The sequence below is a fragment of the Dermacentor andersoni genome, chromosome 1, assembly GCF_023375885.2.
Source record: "Dermacentor andersoni chromosome 1, qqDerAnde1_hic_scaffold, whole genome shotgun sequence".
Taxonomy (NCBI): Eukaryota; Metazoa; Arthropoda; class Arachnida; order Ixodida; family Ixodidae; genus Dermacentor; species Dermacentor andersoni.
In genome coordinates, this window is record NC_092814.1 from 33,773,210 (window position 1) to 33,795,765 (window position 22,556).

Consider the following 22,556-nt stretch of genomic DNA (forward strand, 5'->3'; position numbering starts at 1 on the left):
AATGAAGTTCACAAATGTCAAACACTTATAACTAGAAATTAAAGCAGGTGTTTCTTCAACATTATTCAACAGAAACAACATTAAGCCTACCAATCCTGTTGCTATATATTCATGTGCCATTGTAGAAATAGGATTATTTCTGCTACTTTTCCTAGTGCCTGCTTCTTCTCAATTAAGTTTGCCTTTTTTAAGCTACATATTGTTACGATTGGCATTTAGCATTGTTATACCCAGCATTCCTTCTTGACGATTAGTGATCCACCGGTGAGTGTGCAGCTATGAAAGGCTCTTCATGCTGCATCGTTGCTTTCTCAGGACCAGGGAGCCGGCGAGTAAATCAGCGTAACCAAAGGTGATGGGCAAGACGAGCGCCCACCTGGACTAGACTGGACCCGACAGACTGTGACACGCAAACAAAGGGCCTCAATATTGAGGCAACAACAGCCGCCGCCCTTCGTGGAAGCAATGATTACTGTGAAGACCACTCTGCCGGAACCTGACATTGACAAGTGGACCGTCACGAATGGCCCACTAATTGATAAAAGGGGCCAATGTCAAGAACTTCCATGGGAACAACTTTGACATCAAGTTCCCAGTTTGCCACGTTGATGCCTTGTATGCAGGGGTGAACGTGCAACATTGTAGGCGGAGCCCAGCAGAACGATGTGACATCGTGGGCGGGATTTTGTGAACAGTTTAACAATTGTTTAACGATTGTTTAATGATTTAACGATTAACAGTTTAACGATTAAACACTTTTTCTCATCGCTTGGACGTCGCCCTAGACCTCTCGACCGCCCGGCACCTGGCAAATCATCAGCCACGGAACAGTAATGACCACTCAGACACAGAGTCGCAACAACTGTATGACAGCGATGGGATACGCTACCCGGGATTCCCGCAGTACGCAAAAAATGAATTATTGCATACACCTGGCCCCGAAGATTGCCAGAAAGTGGCCACTGTGCAGTGAAAATGAAAAACTGGGCTAGCTGGCTCTAGTCACAGCCAAAAACTGAAGAGTGCATGATCTGTCACCAAAAATGGGCGAACAACAGCAGCTTGAGAATATAAATTGAGGCATGCACTAGGAAATCCACCAAGGTGCTGGCTTTTGTTAATTGGTTAAGTTCCATGCTGAAAACTTATAGCCGCCTTCTTCCATGCACTATCGTAACACCTGACAATGTCCCCCTCTGTCATGCCAGTCTGGATTTTGTGTTTCACTGATATTGCGGACCACAAAAAGTGGCTTCTTTCCTACACATATTTCTATGTGCTCACATTTTGTATCCCTTTATATATTTTGCCAAGAGCACATTAAAGCCTTTAGTTTCCAGTCAGCAGTTGTTTCATCTTCTCTCTTGCACGTACATTTTGCACTGTTTTCATTTGGCATTATGAAAGCCTATGTCTCACCTATGCATTACCACTTTTTACATCATGGCAATGAACCATGGCCCACAAAAAAATTTGGTTCCACAAATTTTAAATTTAAATTATTATGTGTACAGATGTACAATTAGGATGAACAAGAACTGATGAAACAAAACAGTGACTAGTAGCAATGGTTTCTAGGCATTACATATGAACGTGGCATGTTTATTCAAGTTGTTTAGAAGGATTAAATTGCTTTACATGGAAGATGCACTCAACTAGAAGAGAAAGGCACATGCTACAACAGTGCAGTGGCTCTAAATTAGGCTTGTAAAGAAATACAGACAACTAGAGCTTTCACCTTATTTGATTAATGGCCATGGCACTAAGTCCATAAAACAATACTGAAAGTAGAGAGGGAGACTTTATTGACAGGAAAGAGAGCGAGGTCCATCTGAGCTGGCGTACTCTAGTCTGCTAGTAGCACATACGTTAATGCATTTACTTCACCAGTAATAAATGTTAATTAAAGCGTACCTTCTTTCATATTTATTTAACTAGCAATAAGCAAATAGAAGGGTGCCTCCCATAGTGGAGCTGTCTTGTAGCATTTCAGTGCTTCCTTTTTGTGGAAGTGCAGTGTAACTGCAATGGTTATGGGCAGCCAACAGCTAGAGTGCATTTTAATTCCTAATACTGGTAGTGTTAAGATAAAGCTCATGTATAAGTATGGTGCACATGCTGTGCAAGAAATCTCGCTGGAAGAAGAGAACTATTAAACGAAATGGCAATGCACTTTCACTCAGCTGCATTTTTATCAATGTGCGGCAAGTACTCAAACATTAATTCTTAAGCTCTTTTTATAAGAAACTTAGATGAATTTTTTTAACAGCTTCATGCCACTCTCATGTGAATGACAATATATGCTTTTCATAAATCTTCCTCAATGTTGCAGAAAATTTGGGAGAAATTGCCAGCATTGAATGAAAATGAGGTCTTGCCTTTGTTATAAATGAATCATGCATGCTTAACTGTAGAACACAAGGTAATAAATGCCGAACACTTTCAGTACTGTTTCTATAGCTGGGCAACATGTGGTGATGATGATTATAATTTCTCACTAGCCATTAGAGTGGAAGCCACCAGAGCATATATGCTACTAATCTAATCACACTTTCTTTGCATGTGGGGTTGAGAATTCTTTATATCATTTCATGCACAGCAATTAAAGAAAGCTTGATCCAAAAATCCCACACAATTTCTAGTATGCTCAATGATTGATCACACACACAAGGTAAACAGTCATTGATAGTAATGGGAACATGCTAAAAGACTAGTCTAAATAAACTTTCCTCCTAAAATATCTAAAGCAAGCAAACATCATCTTTAAGACCAAACAACAACAGCATCCTGTGTTAAAAAGGTTAAAGGCTCACCCATAACTTCCTAATGGCTGGTCATCAGGGGAAATGGATGACTTTTTTAAGGATGACTTCAATGGCTTGTCAGTCAAGGACACGTCTGAAGGCCGTGGCTTTACCGGACCTGGCAGGAACTCAACCTCTGGCTCCGTATCACTTGAAACAAAAATGCGAGGTGGCTCACGGCTACCAATGGTCTTTTTATCTTTTGCAGATGTGCCATGTTTAAGGCCACTTGGACCTGCAGCATCTTCTGCAGCATCCTTGGGCTGCTTTGCCACTTTGCTATCTTCATGGTCATCATCCAGCTCCGCATCAATGGTGTCATCAGCATCCTCTTCAGAGTCCTGCTGAGCAAATACATTTAGGGCGAAAAATTTTAGATTGAAGACCATGTAAATATATCTTTTAGAAACCAAAAAGGAAAGAAGAAATTGTACAATGACAATATAATATTTATTTACATAATAAATAAATATTATATTGTCATCGGACAACATAGAAGATATAAAGAGAGGCATATATAAATATGCTTCTTTTTCCAGGCACTCGAATGTAACAAAACTAACAGTGTTCCATTGTACCAAACTGTTCAGCCCTGTAAAAAATAGACCTAGTTTCAGTATAGTCATCATAATAATTAATTGTGGGTCCACTAGGTGACATCAATTCGCAGACTATGAAGTAAAATTTGCAACAATGGGTCAATGCCTACTCAATTTCACAAAACTTAACTCCTTTGCAAGAACACTACTTTCATACGCTTATAGCCATTTTTATTTAAAAATCTGTGTAGTAAAGGAAAGCCCCTTGTATGTGTACATAATTTGTTTATGGTATCTATTGCTCATACTGCACATTTATATTCTTCAGTGTCTGGGTTTTCATTCTGTACAATATGTCTCCATATTGTTATAACTTGTACAATGTGCTTTAACTGATATATGGAAAAATGGTCTCCTCTATGTATATATGTTGTATACTAAGTCCTTGTTCCTGGGTGTTATAGCAAACATTATTATTAATATTATTAATAATAGGACAACTAGAACATTTGGTAAGAAGTTCAGAACATTGTGTATTTTCGAACAGCAGCAACATATACAAAAAATAAGCACTATCAAAACTTGGTGCAACCTTTTTCCCTGCTATGTGACCAAATCAGCACATTTTCTGCAGTATTCACAGCACTGCAAGTTTAGTAAGACTGAGCATAGGCAAGTTTGGTGAGCAACATTACTGCCAACACTAGCAGTAGGAAAAATGAAAATGCTCACAAGAAACAAAGAAAAAAAGGAGTGCCATCATTAAACAGAAACAAATATTGAGACATGACACAAGAAAGTGAAATGTTAAAAACAAGGTCAAAATACTCAAATGCAAGCATCAATTTTGGCACACTTATCATGAGGCCAGACTTTAAAATAATTCAATTATTGAATGGTTAATGATCGCATATTTACAGAAAACACACAATGTATACGCATCAAACTCATGCAATGTGCTTGGGTAAAGTAAAACAACTGTTCTATGAACCTATTGTGTTTGACAACTAGGGGCAAGTGCTTGATGGATGAAAAAAAAGGTAACTGAAATACCAGTGCAAACAACAACACACTTTAATTAACAACAATAACTTGCCCAGTTCTGTTAGAAACTGTGAAGGTGCTTACAGAACTTGCTGTGAAACCAAGGATCATGGCACAAGCAAAGATGATTGCCACCCTTTAAATGTTTTCTCTAAATATAATTAGAAAGAAATAGCAGCCAAGGTAATGGCAACCTGAAAAGAAGAACAAGTTTTTCTTCTGCAGAGCAGCAAACGAAATAAAACATAATGTGCACTTTAATTCTGCAATAACCAATGCACCACCAAAAATTTATAAAACAATATTACTTGATAAATTAAATCAAATACAGTCGACTTCCATTAATTCAATCTTCACAGGACTGACAAAACATTGAATTATCCAGTGGCCAAAGTTAAAAAGTCATAGAAAATGTCCTAGCACAGGAGAGCTTTATTTGGGAATATTTGCCCAATTCTAACGTGCCCTATAAGTGAATTTGCACCCAGTTTTTATGAATTCATAGTAAGAACCACATGCATGCAAATCTTATGCACACCCAGTTTTATAACAGCAAGAATGTAGCATGCCTCCTATTCTAGCAATTACAGGTAAGATGAAACCCGTAAAGTTTATATTCACAGATTGGAAGTTCATTTAAACTTAATGATATCTCAAACGGTCTTTTATACCATATGCGGCCTACAATATAGCGTCCCCCATACAGTCCACTGTGTTTGATATTCTGCATTTCTTGAGTGACTGCACAACCATAATAACTGGACGTTGGCCTACACTTCAAAAGAATCAACAACTGTCTGGAATGTGTGTTGAGATTATAGCGCCTCTGAAAAGTTCCCGACTTGGAATGATAGGAAGAAGCATACTTTTGTCCCACAAATAACAAAAAGGAGCACTGAAACTAGTGCAAAAATGATGGGAGGTGACATTCTGCAGTAAAACATCACATGAGGCCTTCAAAACCATGTCCACTTACGAATAAATGTACAAGCCTCAGTTGGTTTGAACTATGTTATACCTACAAAGGCACAAACGTGTTTATTTCCTATTATAGCAAATTATCTCTATCTGTGTATGTGTACTCTGTGAATAGTTTCTTGGGTAAGTGGTGTTCCTTGCAAGCAAGGAAGCGAAGTCATTCCTTCCGTCTCGCAAGATTCTGGCAAGTACAGAACCAGCCACTGTACTGCACCAACTCTACCGCAACAACGCATAGGTGTCTGCACACCAGCAGACAGTTTTCGGTATAGCACACTAGTGGTTTAACATGCACTGTCGCCTGTCTCAGTTGATTCAGTCTAATTCTTCACAAGAAAAGTAGGAAGATACCTACAAAGAAAGGGATCAGACAAGGAGACACAATCTCTCCAATGCTATTCACTGCGTGCTTGGAAGAAGTATTCAAGCTTTTAAACTGGGACGGCTTAGGAGTAAGGATCAATGGCGAATATCTCAGCAACCTTTGATTCGCAGATGACATTGTCCTGTTCAGCAACACTGGGGACGAGCTACAACAAATGATTGAGGGCCTTAACAGAGAGAGTACAAGAGTGGGGTTGAAGATTAATATGCAGAAGACAAAGATAATGATGAATAGATTGGCAAGGGAACAAGAGTTCAGGATCGCCAGTCAGCCTCTAGAGTCTGAAGGAGTTAGTTTACCTAGGTCAATTAATCACAGGGAACCATGACCATGAGAAGGAAATTCACAGAAGAATAAAAATGGGTTGGAGCGCACACGGCAGACATTGTCAGCTCCTGACTGGAAGTTTACCATTATCATTGAAAAGGAAGGTGTACAATCAGTGCATTTTACCGGTGCTGACATATGGGGCAGAAACTTGGAGACTGACAAAGAAGCTTGAGAACAAGTTAAGAAGCATGCAAAGAGTGATGGAACGAAGAATGCTAGGCAAAGCATTAAGAGACGGAAAGAGAGCAATTGGGATCAGAGAGCAAACGGGTATAGCCGATATTCTAATTGACATTAAGAGAAAAAAATGGTGCTGGGCAGGACATGTAATGTGTAGGTTAGATAGCCGGTGGACCATTAGAGTTACAGGATGGGTGCCAAGGGAAGCGCAGTGAAGGACGGCAGAAGACTAGGCGGGGTGATGAAATTAAGAAATTCGCAGGCGATAGTTAGAATCGATTGGTGGAGGACAGGGGTAATTGGAGATCGCAGGGAGAGGCCTTCGTCCTGGCAGTGGATGATGATGATGATGACGACGATGATGATGATGATTCGTCCTTGATCAGAGACATAGGTACTGAATATTGCCTCTGAGATGCCTCTGAGTAACAGAAACAAATCTCAAAGGCTACGGCATCAAGGATGCCATGTTTTATTCTGTATCCGGCAGGAAATTTTGTAAAGCAGAGATGCATCTGTGACACCTCTACAGCAATAAAAAGCCAATGTGGCTATTTATAGGCTACAATCTCAACGTGTGATACAACAGCTTTTCTGCTGCTTAAAGCGCATGTGTTACAAATTGGTCAGTTTCTGTTGACAGCGATATCAGTTATCACTGTCACCGGTGTCTGTACACAGTAAGTAGAATAGACTTTGCAGATTGAAAATTACATTTTAATGATTTCCAGACATCTCCTGGATGAACTGTTGAAGGTATAGATGATTCTGATAGTAGGCTTTCCATTACGTAGAGAAAAGGGGGAATGCTTTAAAATCAGCTGTCCAGGTGTGCTATATTGGACATCGTCAAATGCCACCGTATGGTTGATTTGCCATCTTGTCAACTATGATTAGTCCAGAAGGCTGCTATGGCCTCTCGATTGGCTGAAGAAGCTGCCATATTGTCAAATTCTGCATCGGTGGCATTTTGAGCCAATCAAAGAGCTCACAACAGCCATCTGGGCCAGTCAGAGCTGACAAGATGGCAAATTAAACTATACGATGGAATTGGACAACCTTCTTCCATTGTGCAGCAAGGAGCAGCAGATCCCTCTTGTCTACACTGCAAGTTTGGTGCGGCTTTTAAGTGTCCTCATTTGCAGAACCACATGGAGCATGTGTTTGCTATGCCTTGTAGTAACACGTTTGTTGAGCAGGTATTTTAGCATGAAAGGAAATCTGTGGACCGACTTGCACATTTTGGTGAGAGTGCATTCATGTGCTTTGTGTTTTACAAGACCTGTTGCTGGGTTGTTTGTAAATAAATAATTTAAATAAATGATTTGCAACTATACAGCACAAAGATTTCAAAAGCCTGCCAAATTTCATATCAATAAATAAATTACCTTCAAAAAATTTTAATCATGCAAATTTCATACTTGGTGTACCACCACTTTTTTTTTTTAATTTTCTTCATATTTTTTTTCTGCAGTAGCACTTCCACCTCCCCTCCCTTTATGAATAGGCGCCAGTTTCTTCCTCGGCAAAGGTGGCAACCCTAGCCTGGTCCGAATGGTTGGTATGTACTTCAGGGCGGCAATTTTGTAGCCATGTCCTTTCTGACGCCATTTCTTATCGCGCTTCGTCAGGGGTGATAGCGACGCTCCACATGCATATTCAGTGGGATAAGCCAGCCAAGAATGGTGTATGAAAGAGGGGCATATATTCGAGTGGAAGGCATGGCTAAAATAAATTCACGTAGAAACTCCTCTGGGAGTTGTCTAAGTATGCATAAGCACCTTGCCACTTGCTCATCTCAGCGCAGCCTAGTGTCATTATCAATGTTATGAAACTTGTTATGGCCAGTACAAATGATAGCTCGGCGACGACACGACCTGCTGGGGATGGCGGCACAAGGTGAATTGATGATGCAAGCAAACTATTGCAGGTGGCGGCGCAAGGTGAGCTGATGATGTTCCAATAATTATAAACCATTAACACTCTTTAGCGCCTTAGCCATCCGCAATGAACTATTATCAAGCGTGATCAACCGTACTCCAGTGGCAGCGGCTGCATATGGCACGGCTGCACAGGTCCTGTCTGGAAAGCAATCTGCGATGTGGACAGAGTGCCCCAAGTGCTGATAGCTTCATTTGCACTGTGTTCTTCCTGCTTAGTTCAAGTTGAAGTGAGATGCACAGGCCCTATTTTGTAAGTGATCTGCGATGGGGACAGAGTGTGCCGAGTGCTGATAGCTTTGTGTGCGCTGTGTTCTCGCTGCTTAGTTGTTCGCATTGAAGCGAGAGGCAGTACGAAGGTCAATTCGCTTGCTGCTATGGGCCTCATCTTGAAAGTTGAAGGGGATCGTCTTACGTGACGGATGGACGGACGGAGGGATGGATGGGCTTCCTCGTTGGGTAGGCATAGAAATGCTTACACATTTAAAATAACAGTCCTGGGGCGGTGTTCCTAGTCGATTACTTTTCTTTGGGATACGAGCACTTTCGTGACATTTTGCGTCACTAGGCTTTGTACATGTCGGTGCCTTCTTGCAAGAGTGTTTGCTTGGCTCTGTTGTCAATCGCCGTTGCCTGTAGATGCCTGACACATCGGATGCCAAGCCGCAAATTATCTTGCAAAAGTGATCCAGCGAAAATATTGCTCCTGGTATATTGAGCCTTCACGCAGAATTTAGCGGCTACTTGGCTACTGATGCCTATTTCGAAAGGCTCTATGTGGTCGATGCGCGGCCAGGGACTTACATTTTCGTGAACATTTATCTTGAAACTCCATTTATCTCGAAATTTCCCCCGGTTTTTACAGCTTCAAGTTAACAGGGTTTCGGTGTGCGTGCTTGTGCTTATGCATGTACGCGCACGCACACGTACATGCGTACATACGTGCGTGTTCTCCATTTGCATTGAAGCTCGTCCGAGGGACCACAAGTAGCTCTCTATGACCAGTCCTAGCTCTTGGCATCAGTAGCTCGAGCTCGGGTCTCGCGCCGAAGCGATTGCAGTGCCCACAGCACTACATGCATATTCCCCCCTACAGGTGCTTTTATTTAGCTGCACCAAAATTTTAAATATTTCATGTGGCAGACAGCACAATTCTAACCCTTGAGTTAAATGACTCGATGAGGTGGCCATTACTTCTACAAGAAAATAAAATGCTTCATTTAATAAATAACATAGTTAAACTAATTAAATGTTTAAATGATTACTTCAAGGCACATATTTCTAGCTAGTGAGTTCGCAAGGCAATCCACTTGGAATTAATTCTGAGGATGGCACCGGTTTCCATATATGGGGCGGTAAAAATGTACTGTTGTTCCACTCACATTTTAAGAAAACGCTGTTTCATGCAATGAAGCATGAAAGTGATTGGAACACTAATGCATTTTACCGGACACTTTGAAAATTATTACTTACAAACTCGTGCAGTCCTGAAATTCATTACAAGTGGATACACCTTGCGAACTCACTGTCTACAATTCATAAATTGAAATATGTGCAGTAATGTAATTAATTAAAACATTAATGAGTAAATATGGTTAATTAGTCAATTATTCGTTTCAATTTGTCGTGCAAATAATGTCCGTTTCTGTGAGTAATCCAGCTATAGTATGATTTAGTATGATCTAAAATGTCGCAGTTTCACCCGAAAGGCGAAGCATCAATTGCGATAGCAAATTAGTGGACAGCTATATGAAGCAAGGATAGTAGTTTTATCGGCCATACAAATTTGTGAAAATCGGCATGCCAACTAAATCAACAAGCATGGTGTCACGTGCGCACAAGCAAACACAAACGCATCTCACTCGATGACCACGGAAACTCACTGTCAAAACGTTGGAGTGAGGAAGCGCGGCAGCAGCAGCGAGCGAATTGACCTTCATGCTGCATCTAGCATCAACACGAACTAAGTCGCGGAAAGACAGCACGTGGCAGACTTTGTCCCTGGCGCAGTTGACTTTCAAGATACAGCGGCCCGGGAGTGCGTGGGCCGCCAGGAGTACCTACTCTCCCCGCGGAGCTTTGCACGCGACGGAAGACGACGCACTTCCTCCCCGCTTCCCTTCCTTGCGTGCGCGAGATTGAGCCGCGATAGCCTCGAGAACAAACGACAGGGGTGCTGCAAGCGCCGCTCGCGTGACGTCAGGGCATGGACTCGCGCCTGTCGTCTGCTGCAGTTCGGGCGGTGTCCGGGCGCCTTCTGTGATGTTTTCGTTTGTTCGCCCTTGTTCACTCTGCTTGTATACTTATGGCGGCCATCTCAAATATATTTTTACGACGTCTTTGTTAGCGAAAATTTATTCAAAGAGCTTATTTTAGACGATAATACAGTTCTCAAAGGCAACGCTACAGTGCCAGACGAAGGAGCACAGACCAGCTCATTGCTTATTCTTTATGCACGGATTGACAACTGCAAAAACATAGCATATAAGAATCCAGTTACCTGCCGCGGTGCAACAAGTATGTCACAAACGCTGGCTATATATGACTTCTACAACAGTTACCTTGATTTTAATCCGCTAGAACAGGTTTGCTCATGACGAGTACAGAAGTTCATGGTATAATATCTAATTTTTGTGTTTCTTCACAGAAAAGCTCGGCAGTAACATGAGGACTTAAGCAGTTTAGATTCTACAAGCACCGCGTGATTTTTTAACTGCTTCTCAAAATTAGGTGGTTCTTCACGTGTTTATTTTAAGCGGCAGCAATTTGAAGCAAAGCTAATTGAGGCTTTCAGCTGTTTGCAGAAAACGAAAAGGAATGTATCAATATACCCTTTTCCGTGATACACATTCAACTCACTTGAGCAATTTACTGGTGCTTCTTGCTTGATGAATTTACATGACGAATACATGACAGGCTGCTCGGCTAAAATATATTAGTGAAATGTGATTTTGGAACTGTATGGCTGCAGCCAGAAAGAAGCCGAAGCGTCAATTATTAATAGTATGGGACATATTGAAGATATAATTCCCCGATGGAGGGTCAAAAATCAAGTTAAATATGTAATGCTTGTGGAGTCTTTGTTATGAAGGTTTACGAGGTTCTCTTTTGTGTACCAACAAAGCGAATAGTTATCCGTTTGTATAATTAAACAACACTGGATAGAAACATGGTGAGGCAGAAGGTGCTTGGATTTTCCTTTTCTAGGCAGCCTAAGCTGCGCTGTAGTACCTCGAGTATACTTTAGGCATTGCAATCGGTGCTGTAAAAAACTGCTGCACGGTTTCAATTTGAAGTTGTAGTTAAGTGATGGGTTTCGCGAACAATGCGTGCCTCGCCATAACGACATTCGGTTGCTACCGTTGCGGGAGGGGTGTGCCATATAGTCGATAAAGGGTACTGAGGGCTGCCATGAAACATTTCATCGCTTGCATTTGATTGGCTCTCAATTTTAACCACTAAACTTTTTTTTCAGCTGATTGCTACTATGGTATTTGTGAATTAACTATGTAAATACTCTACATGACATGCCGTCAAATTAGCAGTCATCAGCAATTCGTTTTATGGAGGTCTGTTTCAGTGAGCGGTGAAATTAGCAGCAAACTTTTTCATATAATATGCGTGCCTAACTCTTTTTTTTATGCATTAATAAAGTAGCCGCATTTCACTAGAACAATTCACCAGAACAATAAGAATCATGATGACAGCTTCGGTGGGCAGTGACTTTCTAACACGCATAACATGTTGACACGAATTACCAAGATTTTTCTTCCAAGTAAAATGCAATGTCTCTCATAGCTAAGTACTAAGGGAATGTTAACTGTTTAGCGAAGTATCATGCACACTTTGCGTGTTGAAATTACAGACATTCTTCTTACGCAAAATTTATGGATAGACATGGCGCATATATGCATTGCAAAACCAGTACACTCTCAAAAAAATTACACCCTTTGGGGCTTATCTTGTCCCACAAAAATAATCGTCATTTATCTTGCCCGCGTTTCCTTTCTTTAACGCTGCGAGCCTGGTGCTTCCCAGTCAAGAACGGCTTGCACGTCATCAGTGTGGCAGAGCATTCTCGAGAGGAAAGTAGAGAGCGCTGAGTTTTCAAGAAAGGAAACGCAAGATAGGCAGATGACGATTACACTCTAAGGAAAGTTTACACCCTTTGAGGTGTATGTTTGCCAGACAACAAAAATCGTCATTTGTATTGCCCGCATTTACTTTTTGAAAACGCTGCGCTCGTTACTTCCCTGTCGAGAATGCTCTGTCATGCTGATAACCCGCCTGCCGTTCATGACTTGGAAGTACCAGGCCGATTTTCACAAATTTGTATGCGGGCAAGATAGATGATTATTGTTGTGTGGCAAATATACACCCCAAAGGGTGCAACTGTTTTTAGAGTGTATTGTTGCGGGACAGATATACACTCCAATGGGTGTAACTGTTTTAAGAGTGTAGACCCCTTCAACGCTACATCGCTTGCGATATCCAAACTGAAAATTTTTTCCACTAGCGCGCTTTTGAAGAAGGAACTGTGGTTCAGGCATGGCAGCTGAAAGAAGCTGACATATCCTAAAATAAGTACAGCTTGAGCCACCCATAATCTAAGCATACACAAAGGGAACAAACGCATGCGGCAGCCGAGCGAGCACCAACACAACAACTCACATGGCGCCTCCTCTCCTTGCTCCCCTCGCCGGTGATCACCGCTTTCCTGCGTCTACTACGGACTGCGCCCAAACAATCATGAGCCAATAAAGGCTTACGCCTTAAAAGATATGCAGCCGTCTCGCCATCTATGAACGCCAGCGAGTCTTCTTCAATGCGATCACATTTCAAATCACAAAATATCACATTACAAGTCGCAAAATATACCACGGAGATAATTTGGCAAGAGCACCCTGCGGCACCGTGTGCTTCAAGCTGCAGCATCGTTAGTCGATTATGCATTTTGATTTCTCATACGAGTAATGTCCGCCGCTTCAAGTAATCCGGCTCAAGGGCTACAATTACGCTATGTGCCACAGGCGATTTTTAAATTTTTGTATGTAATAAAAAAAAACACCGCATACATGCTATAGGCTGACAAATATACGAGCGTTATTCAAAAAGCAAGGGCTATTTGGCCGTAAAATATATATATATATATTCGTTAGTGAAAGTTTTTATTCACGGGTTAAGTTTAGTACAAACCTACTTCACTTATGCATAATCACCGTTAACTTCGAAGCCCTCGTCGTACCGCTGCACTAGTTTCTTTAGTCCCTCTAGTGGTCGATGTGTGTCAGTCTACGTGTCGCATTGACACGAAAAATTTTTTGTCTCCAGTTTATCGCGAATGCCCTCTAGCTCTCATTCTAATGAAAGTATCTTGGAAAAAATCATACTGAAATTGGCCTTGTCATACTTGTCATAGTTACTTTCATACTTGTCATAGTTAGTTCACAGTGAAGTTGTAAGTGTTACAGAATTGAAATGAAAGTGGATGAAAAAACAACTTGCTGCAGGTAGGGAACGATCCCACAACCTTCGTATTTCACTTGTGATGCTCTACCAATTGAGCTACTGTGGCGCCATTTCCCCATCCACTTTCTTAGGTATTTGTGTTTCCTAATAGAACCCTAGGAACGTTAGCCTGCGCCACCACTCACAGACCTAATATAACGTTCCATTGTTTAATTTATTAAGCACAAGTAATTTCCCCTATGTTGTCCTTGGTGTCAGTGTTTGTTGGCTTCTTATGATATGACTATATATATATATATATATATTCGATAATTCGATAATTAACTTTTTATTTACTGCAGTTAGCACGTATGTTTATACTGAAAACTCAGAGCCAGTGCCATTTGGCGACTATTCCATTTTGTACAATTTCAGTAATGCGCCTGTGTCCCGAGATATGCGCGTCTAAAACTTCAGCCCAAGCTGTGAAATTACACATGCGACCCCCGCTATGAGGCCCCTCCCTAGTCTGACGCAGCTGTTGCATATTGGTGCTCTGTCTGACAAGAATGTGGGGTGATAGGCCACGGTGGTTAATTTTCGTTCTTGGCCAGCGTTTTCGTTCGTGGCCAGCGAAACCAAAGGATGACTTTGCGTGGCGGCTTGGCCGAGCTCTTTTTTGAAGCAGTGACTTGCAGAGTTGGCGACAAGGCGTGGTGCCATCGTAACATACTGTCGAAGCAATCAAGTACAGGATTATGATACTGGCTTTGGTTTTATTTTTATTTATTTATTTTTTTTGGATTTCGGAAGTTCAAAGTCATGCAAGTCCTCAGCATGAAACAAAGGTGACAGCTGCCGGGCGGCACCTTGGTTGCCAGTGGTGTTCCAGGGACGCTGTACCTGTCCGAAGTGTGTAATTTGAGGGCCCTGCATTGCCTACGCCTGAAAAACTGCTGTGAAATAGAAGGACGACTATGAACTGGCGTGAGTAGTGCACTTCATTGGTGTAGATGCCTGACGATTTTTTTATTCTTCGCGGTTTCACAAAAGTGCCGAACAGATTAGGCATCACCTTGCAAGCGCATAGAGTGAACCCCTGAGCTTCCATTATGTGCCTTTGCCACTGATTGCCACTACTAAGCTGGGCCGTTGGAAGAAGCAAGCCCTGCATTGGGACCTTCGGCCTTGAAAAATGGCTGCTTTGTCTGGGTCAAGGTACTTTCTATGGCAGAAAAAATTGATGATGTGCTATCAATCATGGAAATGAATGGCAATGCCTCATTAGCAATGAGCCTGTACGCGTCTCGCCTTCCGGATCGGCGAGTTCCAACCAAAGCAACATTTGTTAGCATTTTCAGGCGTTTTCGCACAACAGGCTCAGTTCACCAAAAAAGACAGCCCAAGAAGCGCGTCATTGATGAGGACTTTGAAAATTGACGTCCTTGCCTGCGTGCATGAAATGCCAAATGGAAGCATCAGAGAGATTTCTAAACAATGCAGGAAAAGCGTGGGAACAGTGCACAACATTCTAAAGAATCATCAGTCTTCATCAGGACCTAAGTGAGACAGACTTTGAAAAACGGGCAGACTTTTGTAATTGGACCCTAATACAAATTGACCAAGATAAGAATTTCCTACAAAGAGTGATTTGGATTGATAAGTCTCAATTTTGCAGGAACGGCAGAGTGAACATTCACAATGCTCACTACTGGTCGCAAGGAAATCATCACTAGCTGCGGCAACATAACCACCTAATTCACTGGGGTCTAAAGGTATGGTGTGGCCTACTTGGGGACAGAATCATTGGCCCTTACTTCTTCGCAGGGAACCACCTCGATGGAAAGAATTATGCGCACGAAATTCTTGCTGGTGTCGTCGATAAATTTGCTTCGAGTCTCCCTCTCAACAAACTGCAGCAAGTTTGGTTCCAGCATGTCAGGGCCCCACCACATTTCTCCTCCACTGGAAAGAACTGGTTAAACTGTAACTTTCCACGGCAGTGGATTGGATGCGAAGGAGAGATGCTTTGGCCGCCAAGATCCCCCGATCTCTTTCCATTGGACTTCTTTTTGTGGGGCTACATGAAAGATCGCATTTATGCAGTTGAGCCCACCGATGTCAATGACATGAAGATGAGAATAGTTACCACCTGTAGAAGCATTGACCTGGAAATGCTGCGCAGAGTTGTCGACTCGACGTGAGAGCGGTTCATGTGGTGTGTTAAGGAGGAAGGCCCGCATTTCGAACATTTTTAAACTGTTGGTTTCTTGGCCATTGTCATAATTCTAAATTGAATAAGATTTCATATCACTAGAAACTAATGTTGTGTAAGCAATGGTATATTTGAAGCAAATTTCTAAAATGTTTGTATGTTTTGTTTGTATGTACACACTATACTTGTTTTTTTTTGTTCTTGTTGTTGTTCTTTTATTGCCAGTTCTTTCGAAGCAATGCCGGAATCGGAGCTGTGTGTAATTAAATGAATATGAATTTGACTACATTGTCACGATTTCATGCTCTGTCATGAGGACTGGTAGATGCGTTCTAATTTTAAAAAGGTGACATAGAGAATACGGGCCATTAACCTGCATTTCCTAAGCGCGACAATGCAGGGTCATAAATTCTCTTTACGCATGTGCAAGGCGCCCTGGAAACTTTAGTGGTTAATAATGTGCTGTATGGCAGATGACGCTGTCGCTCTATGTTGTGAGATGGTATTAATTTCAATCATTCTGCAAACAAAGCTTCCATTATTATAAAAAAAAAGCAGAGCAGTATCACTGCACTTGAGTGCGTAAGAAGTCTTAAGCGGCACAGCGTCTTGTCACCTACTCTACTAGCAATTGCTCAAAGAAACAGGGCTCATCTCACGTCGCCTGCACAGTCATTCTTCGGTTACGCTGGCCGAGAATGGAAACGCTGGCCGAGAACGAAAAGTAATCACCGTTGTATATCACCCCACATTCTTCTGAGATGGAGCACACCATACGCAACAGCTGCGTCACACTAAGGAGGGGCCTCGCATGTGTAATTAGACTTCTTAGGCTGAAATTTCAGACGTATACATCTCAGAAAACAGGTGCTTTACTAAAATTGTACAAAGTGGAATAGTCACCAAATCGCACTGCCTCTGAGTTTTCAATATAAACATACATGGTAACTGCAGTAAATAAAAAGTTAATTATCGAATTTAATTAAATACTGACATTACAACAACAATTATCCTCACAGTTTGCGACCGCCTGGCTGCATAACCTAGGTAGTTCTGTGTACTTCTCTTCCCATTTTTTTTTTAAACACCAGGAAAGTCTAACTTCGAACATACTGTATATATTACTTGATTAGCTCAAGCAGGCAAGGTGACTATTTGGCGCCATCCCGTTTCAAAGGGCATGTCAACAAATGATAATCATCATCAATATGGTCAAAACCGGCGCAGTCGTCATATTTGTGGTACTCCGCAGCAGACCACAAGCACTCTGCCAGTGCTGCTTTGCAAGGGTATCTTGTTTTATTGTGTGCAGTTTCGCTACTGCAAGAAAACTGGTATTAAATGTTTCGCTGGATGTGCTGCACGACGGTGCAATAGTGAGCTCTGCGGTGTAGGTGTGAGCTTAGCCTAAATATATGTCAACCGATCTCCGAGTAGGCGCTTGTGTGTCAGGACGCATTTGCAATGGTTGGTTTGTGGTTGTTTCTAACAGCTCAAGGAAATCACAATGAAGTCAGCGTGGCCATGTATGTCCTGTTACAAACGGCCTGCAAGGGTATCGACCTACAAAATTTTCCCAGCCAGCTGCAGCTGCAGGGGTGGCGAGCTTCCGAGAAGCGACCGAGGAACCCTTCCCCACCTACGGTGGTGACTCGTTTTGTAGGGACGACGATGTGCCGCATCAACACCCCCTCGGCAGATCAAGTATTGTTCGTGGATTCACCGTGACCGCCACAGGTAGTTAAAAGCGGTGGAAATCCGGGGAGCTCCTGGAAGATATTTTGCGCTGCCGCCTCACGCAGCTTAGAAGTCATGGACAGATGCGGCGGCCATTGTCTGCGGGGTCAACACTGGGATCAAGAGGTGCCTGCTCGGGGAAAGCACCGTGTCTCCGAGAACCAAGTGACCTCGGCGTGGTCAGTGGAACCTGTGCGGAAGTGTACGTAACCCCCCCCCTTAAAGGCGGGTCTGCTACGGTGACTATGAACGCTCCGAGTTTGTAGCAGGTTGAACGGCTATTTTCCCGTCACCTAGGGATCTAGGGAGAACAGAGTGTTTATAAGCAGCTGTTGTGCGGCTGCTGAGTGTGCATTTCTCTTCCAGTCATGTTAGACGGTTGAACTGTAACATTCTCATGTAAATACTGTAAATAAACCCATATTCCTCGTTCTCGATGAGAGCAAGTCTCTCCCTTCAACTACGTCCTCAGCGTGGATAAGTTGGACAACGGCATGGGCCAGCTACCACCTATTTCATGCCCGACTCCAAACATCACAACTGGCTGACAGCGGTGAGATGGACTTTACGACATGGTGCTGTGTCTGCGGTGAGTGCTTGGTTCTTGCTTTTACTCTCTAGGCTTCATTTTGTGGTTGCTCTGTTAGGAATAGTAAGGAAGCTAGATTGTTGATTGTTAGCTAAGTTCTGTTTTCCTAGGTAGGTTTAGCGAGCAGGATCAAGGCAGTAAAGCAGCAATCATGGAGTTCAGGACACTGCTGAGAGACGAATTGTTGATTGTTGGTGAGGAACTGGGCCTAGAGGTATGCAAGGAAATGCTAAAATTGGAATTATTGCAGCTAATTTCTGAACAGGCCAGTGAGGAAGACATTGAAATTGGATTACAACATTTTAAGAAAAGAGAAGAACAGGAAAGAGAAGAACGGGACAGAGAGGAACACGAGAAAGATCGCGAGTTGAGAAAAATGCAACTTGAACTTGAAAGCAAACGTTTGGAGCGGTCTCAAGGAAGTGAAGGGGCTCTGGGATGATCAAGTGAGGCAGAATCATACTGCATGGACAGGCTGTTAAAGCCATTTGAAGTCTGGAACGACATAGGCTTGTTCCTCGGAAATTTTGAAAGGACTTGCGAGAAGATGAACTTCGGTCCGAGTACATGGCCACAGCGGTTGTTGTTTATGTTGCCGTGTGAGGCTGTGGAAGTAATCGCCAGAATCAGTGCGCAAGATGCATATGATTATGCAAAGGTTAAGGTTAGTCTTTTGAAAAAGTACCGCCTTTCAGTGGAAGCTTTTCAGCAGAGGTTTAGAAGCATAGGCAAGAAGGATACCGAGGGATATCCGGAGTTCGCATATGGCTTAAACTCAAACCTAGTTGAGTGGCTGAAAAGCGCGGAAGCATACGAGAGCAGAGACATGATTGTTGAATGCATGTGTCTAGAGCAGTTTTACAAAAGCATCCCTCAATCTGTGAAACTGTGGGTGCAAGACAGAGGAAATGTAAACACTGTGGAAAGGTCGGCTGAATTAGCTGAAAAGTACACAACGCATAGAAAGCTCAACGCCGAGGACGGAAATTGGGACGGTTGAAATGGACCACGGAAACCATTTCCGTTCAAAAAGGGTTCGCAAACTAGACGAACGGAGCCTGTCGACGTGGAGGAAAAGCTCTCAGAAAAGAACGAGGATATATCAAACAAAAAAACCGTGCAAAATAAACAGAAAAGAAAATTCGAATCTTTCAGACCGATCTGCTGCTATAAGTGGCTCAAACTCTGATATATCGCTGTAAACTGTGGGCAGCCTAGCGAAGTTTTCTCCTACGTGGATGAAAAAGATGAGAATATGGAACTTTTAAGCCCATATCTTCACGACCTGCAAGTTAATGGCAAGCCATGCAGGGTGCTGTGAGACAGTGCCGCCACTATGGACATTGTCGATCCGTCTTAGGTGACGGTAGATGACTTCACGGGAGAAGTAGCATGGATTAAACAGGTTGTAGAAGAACACAGCGTGTGTCTGCTCATGGCCCAAGTCAAAATCAGTGGACCGTTTGGGGAGCTAGTGACCGAGGCTGCAGTTTTCACATTTTTGTCACTGCAGTACCCTTACATTTTTTCGAATCGGGCGGATCAGTTACTACGTCACAAAGGGCTTAAAATGGGACAGGGCATAGTACAGGCGTTGACACGAGGTCAAGCTAGTAAAATCGCGTCGCTTTCGGCTAAAAATGCAAAAGCTGCTCCAGTAAAACAAGCAAAAGAGAAAATTTCAGTAACCGAATCCGAGCTAGGCTCGAGGGACGAAAAAACGGTTGAGGAAAGCCTGCCAGCTGACCAGCTCAATGAGAACGGATCACTAGGATGTCAAAGTTCACGCCTGAGGAAAGAGCCAGCTGACATAATCGCAAGCGAGAAAGGGTCGTTACTATCACCGGCCTCAAAGAACTTTGATCAGCTCTTACGTGTGAACAGGGAGTCAGTGGCAGCCAAGCAAAAGAAGGATGACAGCTTAGCTAAACTGCATAACACAGCTAAATCACACCGAAAGGGTAGGATTCTAGATCAGTTAGTTGTACCTAATAAGTACAGTGAGGACCTTTTGAGTCTCTGTCATGGAAATGGGTGGTCTGGCCACCTAGGCATAAACAAATCAAAGGAAAGATTGCTTATGAAATTCTACTACCCTGGCTGTTTCAAAGACGTAGAAAACTTTGTAAGATCATGCGACGCCTGCCAGCGCTCGGGTAAACCAGGAGAAACATGGAACGCTCTACTACAGGTAGTGCCCGCAATAACAGAACCTTTCAGGCGACTTGTGATAGACACGGTAGGGCCTCTACCAAAGACAAAGTAGGGTTACAGGTACTTGTTTACCATGCTGTGTCCGGCTACAAAGTTTCCAGAAGCAATCCCTCTGAAAGAGCTCAGCTCCACCGAAGTAGTAGACGCGCTTTTGACTCTATTCGCATGAGTTCGGTTTCTAGCCGAAATTCAGGCGGATCAAGGGTCAGTATTCACCAGCGCACTGACTTCCACATTCTTGCAAAAGTGCGGGGTAAAGTTGATACACAGTTCCGTCTATCGCCTTCAGTCAAGTAGTGTAGAGAGAAGGCATTCAGTGCTTAAGCGAGTTTTACGGGCACTCTGTTACGAGCACAAGGAGGACTGGGAGAAGTGCCTTCCGGCCACTTTGTTTGCTTTGCAAACTATTCCTCATGAGGCTACAGGGTTCTCACCAGCAGAACTAGTGTATGGGAGGACACTCCATTCTCCACTGAGAATGTTAAGAGAGATGTGGGAGGAGAGAGGAGACAGTCCAACAGTGGTAGAATACGTGCTAAATCTACTGGAACGGCTAAGTGTGACCCATGAATTAGTCGAAAAGAACATGGGAGGAGCTCAAAAGAACACCAAGTTCTATTACAACAAGAATGCGAGGCTTCGTACGTTTAATGCCAGAGACCCGGTAATGATCCTCAAACCTTCAAGAAAGAACAAGCTTGAAGTTCACTGGGACGGGCCCGTTAAAGTGTTGCACAAACTTTCAGATACTAACTATGCTCTGAAAATGCCCGGTCACAGGAAGGAGGTGAGGATATACCACTGCAATTTGATGAAGCCGTACGTACAGCGGAGCGGAGTCATTAACTGTACCATCGAAGAGCAGGATGACACTAGTACCAAGTTTAAGGAGTATAAGGCGACTTCCAACTCTGAAATCAACCTAGAAGTAGTAGTAAAACATTCGGCAAGCTTGCACGCTCTTATACCTGAGCAGCTAGAAGAGCTAAAAGCGATGGTAGGGGAATATCTCGACAGATTCAGCGATCGGCCAGGTAGAACCAAACTAATAACGCATGAAATAGAGCTGACATCAACCGAACCCATAAGATCAAAGCCTTACAGGGTGTCTCCAAGACAGAGAGAAATTATGGAGGCAGAGATACAGCGCATGCTAGAGTTGGGAGTTATTGAGCCCGTTGAGAGTGACTACACGTCACCGCTAATACTGGTAGAAACCCCTAACAAGGACCCTCGTCCGTGTATTGATTACAGGAAGTTAAATACCATCACTATGGATCAACTGTACACAATACCCAACATTGAGGAACAAATCAGAAGAGTTAGCGCTGCTAAATACATTTCAACTATAGATCTTGTGGGAGGATACTGGCAAGTTCCCCTTTCAGAAAGTACCAGCTGTTATGCCACCTTTATCTCACCCGTAGGCACTCTTGGCCCTCTCGCCCTCAATTTCGGGCTGAAGAATGCGCCGTTTAGCTTCTCTAAGTTAATGGATATTGTTCTAAAAGACTTGCAGGAATTCGGTTTGCCATATCTTGATGATGTAGCAATTTTTTGGGACAGCTGGGAACCGCCCGTATCGCAGCTCAAACAGGTGTTCTCACGGTTGAGGGAAGCCGCCTTAACAATGAAGGCGGAAAAGTGTAGGTTTGGCTGTTCGTAGGTTATTTATCTGGGTTGGCGGTCAGGGCATGAGACGGCCGGCCGAGCTGAAAATAGCTACGATTGGAGATTTTTCTCAGCCGCGCACGAAAACAGACATTCGTTCATTTTTGGGACTTGTGGTACTATCAACAGTACATTCCGAATTACTCGTAAATGGTAAGTCCTTTAACGGACACTCGCCGAAAGGTCCCACCGAATAGCGTGCACTGGGATAAGGACAAAGAGAACGCTTTCCAAAGTTTGAAAACGATATTGGTTTCTCGTCCTGTGCTTCGCGCGCCAGGCTAAGCAAAGGAATTCATAGTTCAGTATGACGCAAGCGACAGAGGTATGGGCGTGGTACTTAGTCAGGTCGGCGACAATAATAAAGAACATCCTATCGTCTATGCCAGCCGTAAACTAACTGTAAGAGAGGAAGCCTACAGCACTTCAGAGAAGGAATGTGCTTGTTTAGTTTGGGCAGCCCAGAAGTTGTCGTGTTACTT

The 22,556-nt window shown here is 43.0% G+C and overlaps 1 protein-coding gene across 5 annotated transcripts in view; it reads right to left on the reverse strand.

Moving 5' to 3' along the window:
* Positions 1-22,556, reverse strand: part of Ae2 (anion exchange protein Ae2) — a 356,548-nt gene that overhangs the window by 62,899 nt on the left and 271,093 nt on the right. For 4 of the 5 annotated variants that reach the window (XM_050193754.3, XM_072286088.1, XM_050193750.3 and 1 more), the window contains one exon: positions 2,814-3,148. In XM_050193754.3, the coding sequence (XP_050049711.1) occupies positions 2,814-3,148 (335 nt within the window). The remainder of the gene's footprint in view (positions 1-2,813; positions 3,149-22,556) is intronic. The other variant, XM_050193751.3, reaches the window with a different exon arrangement.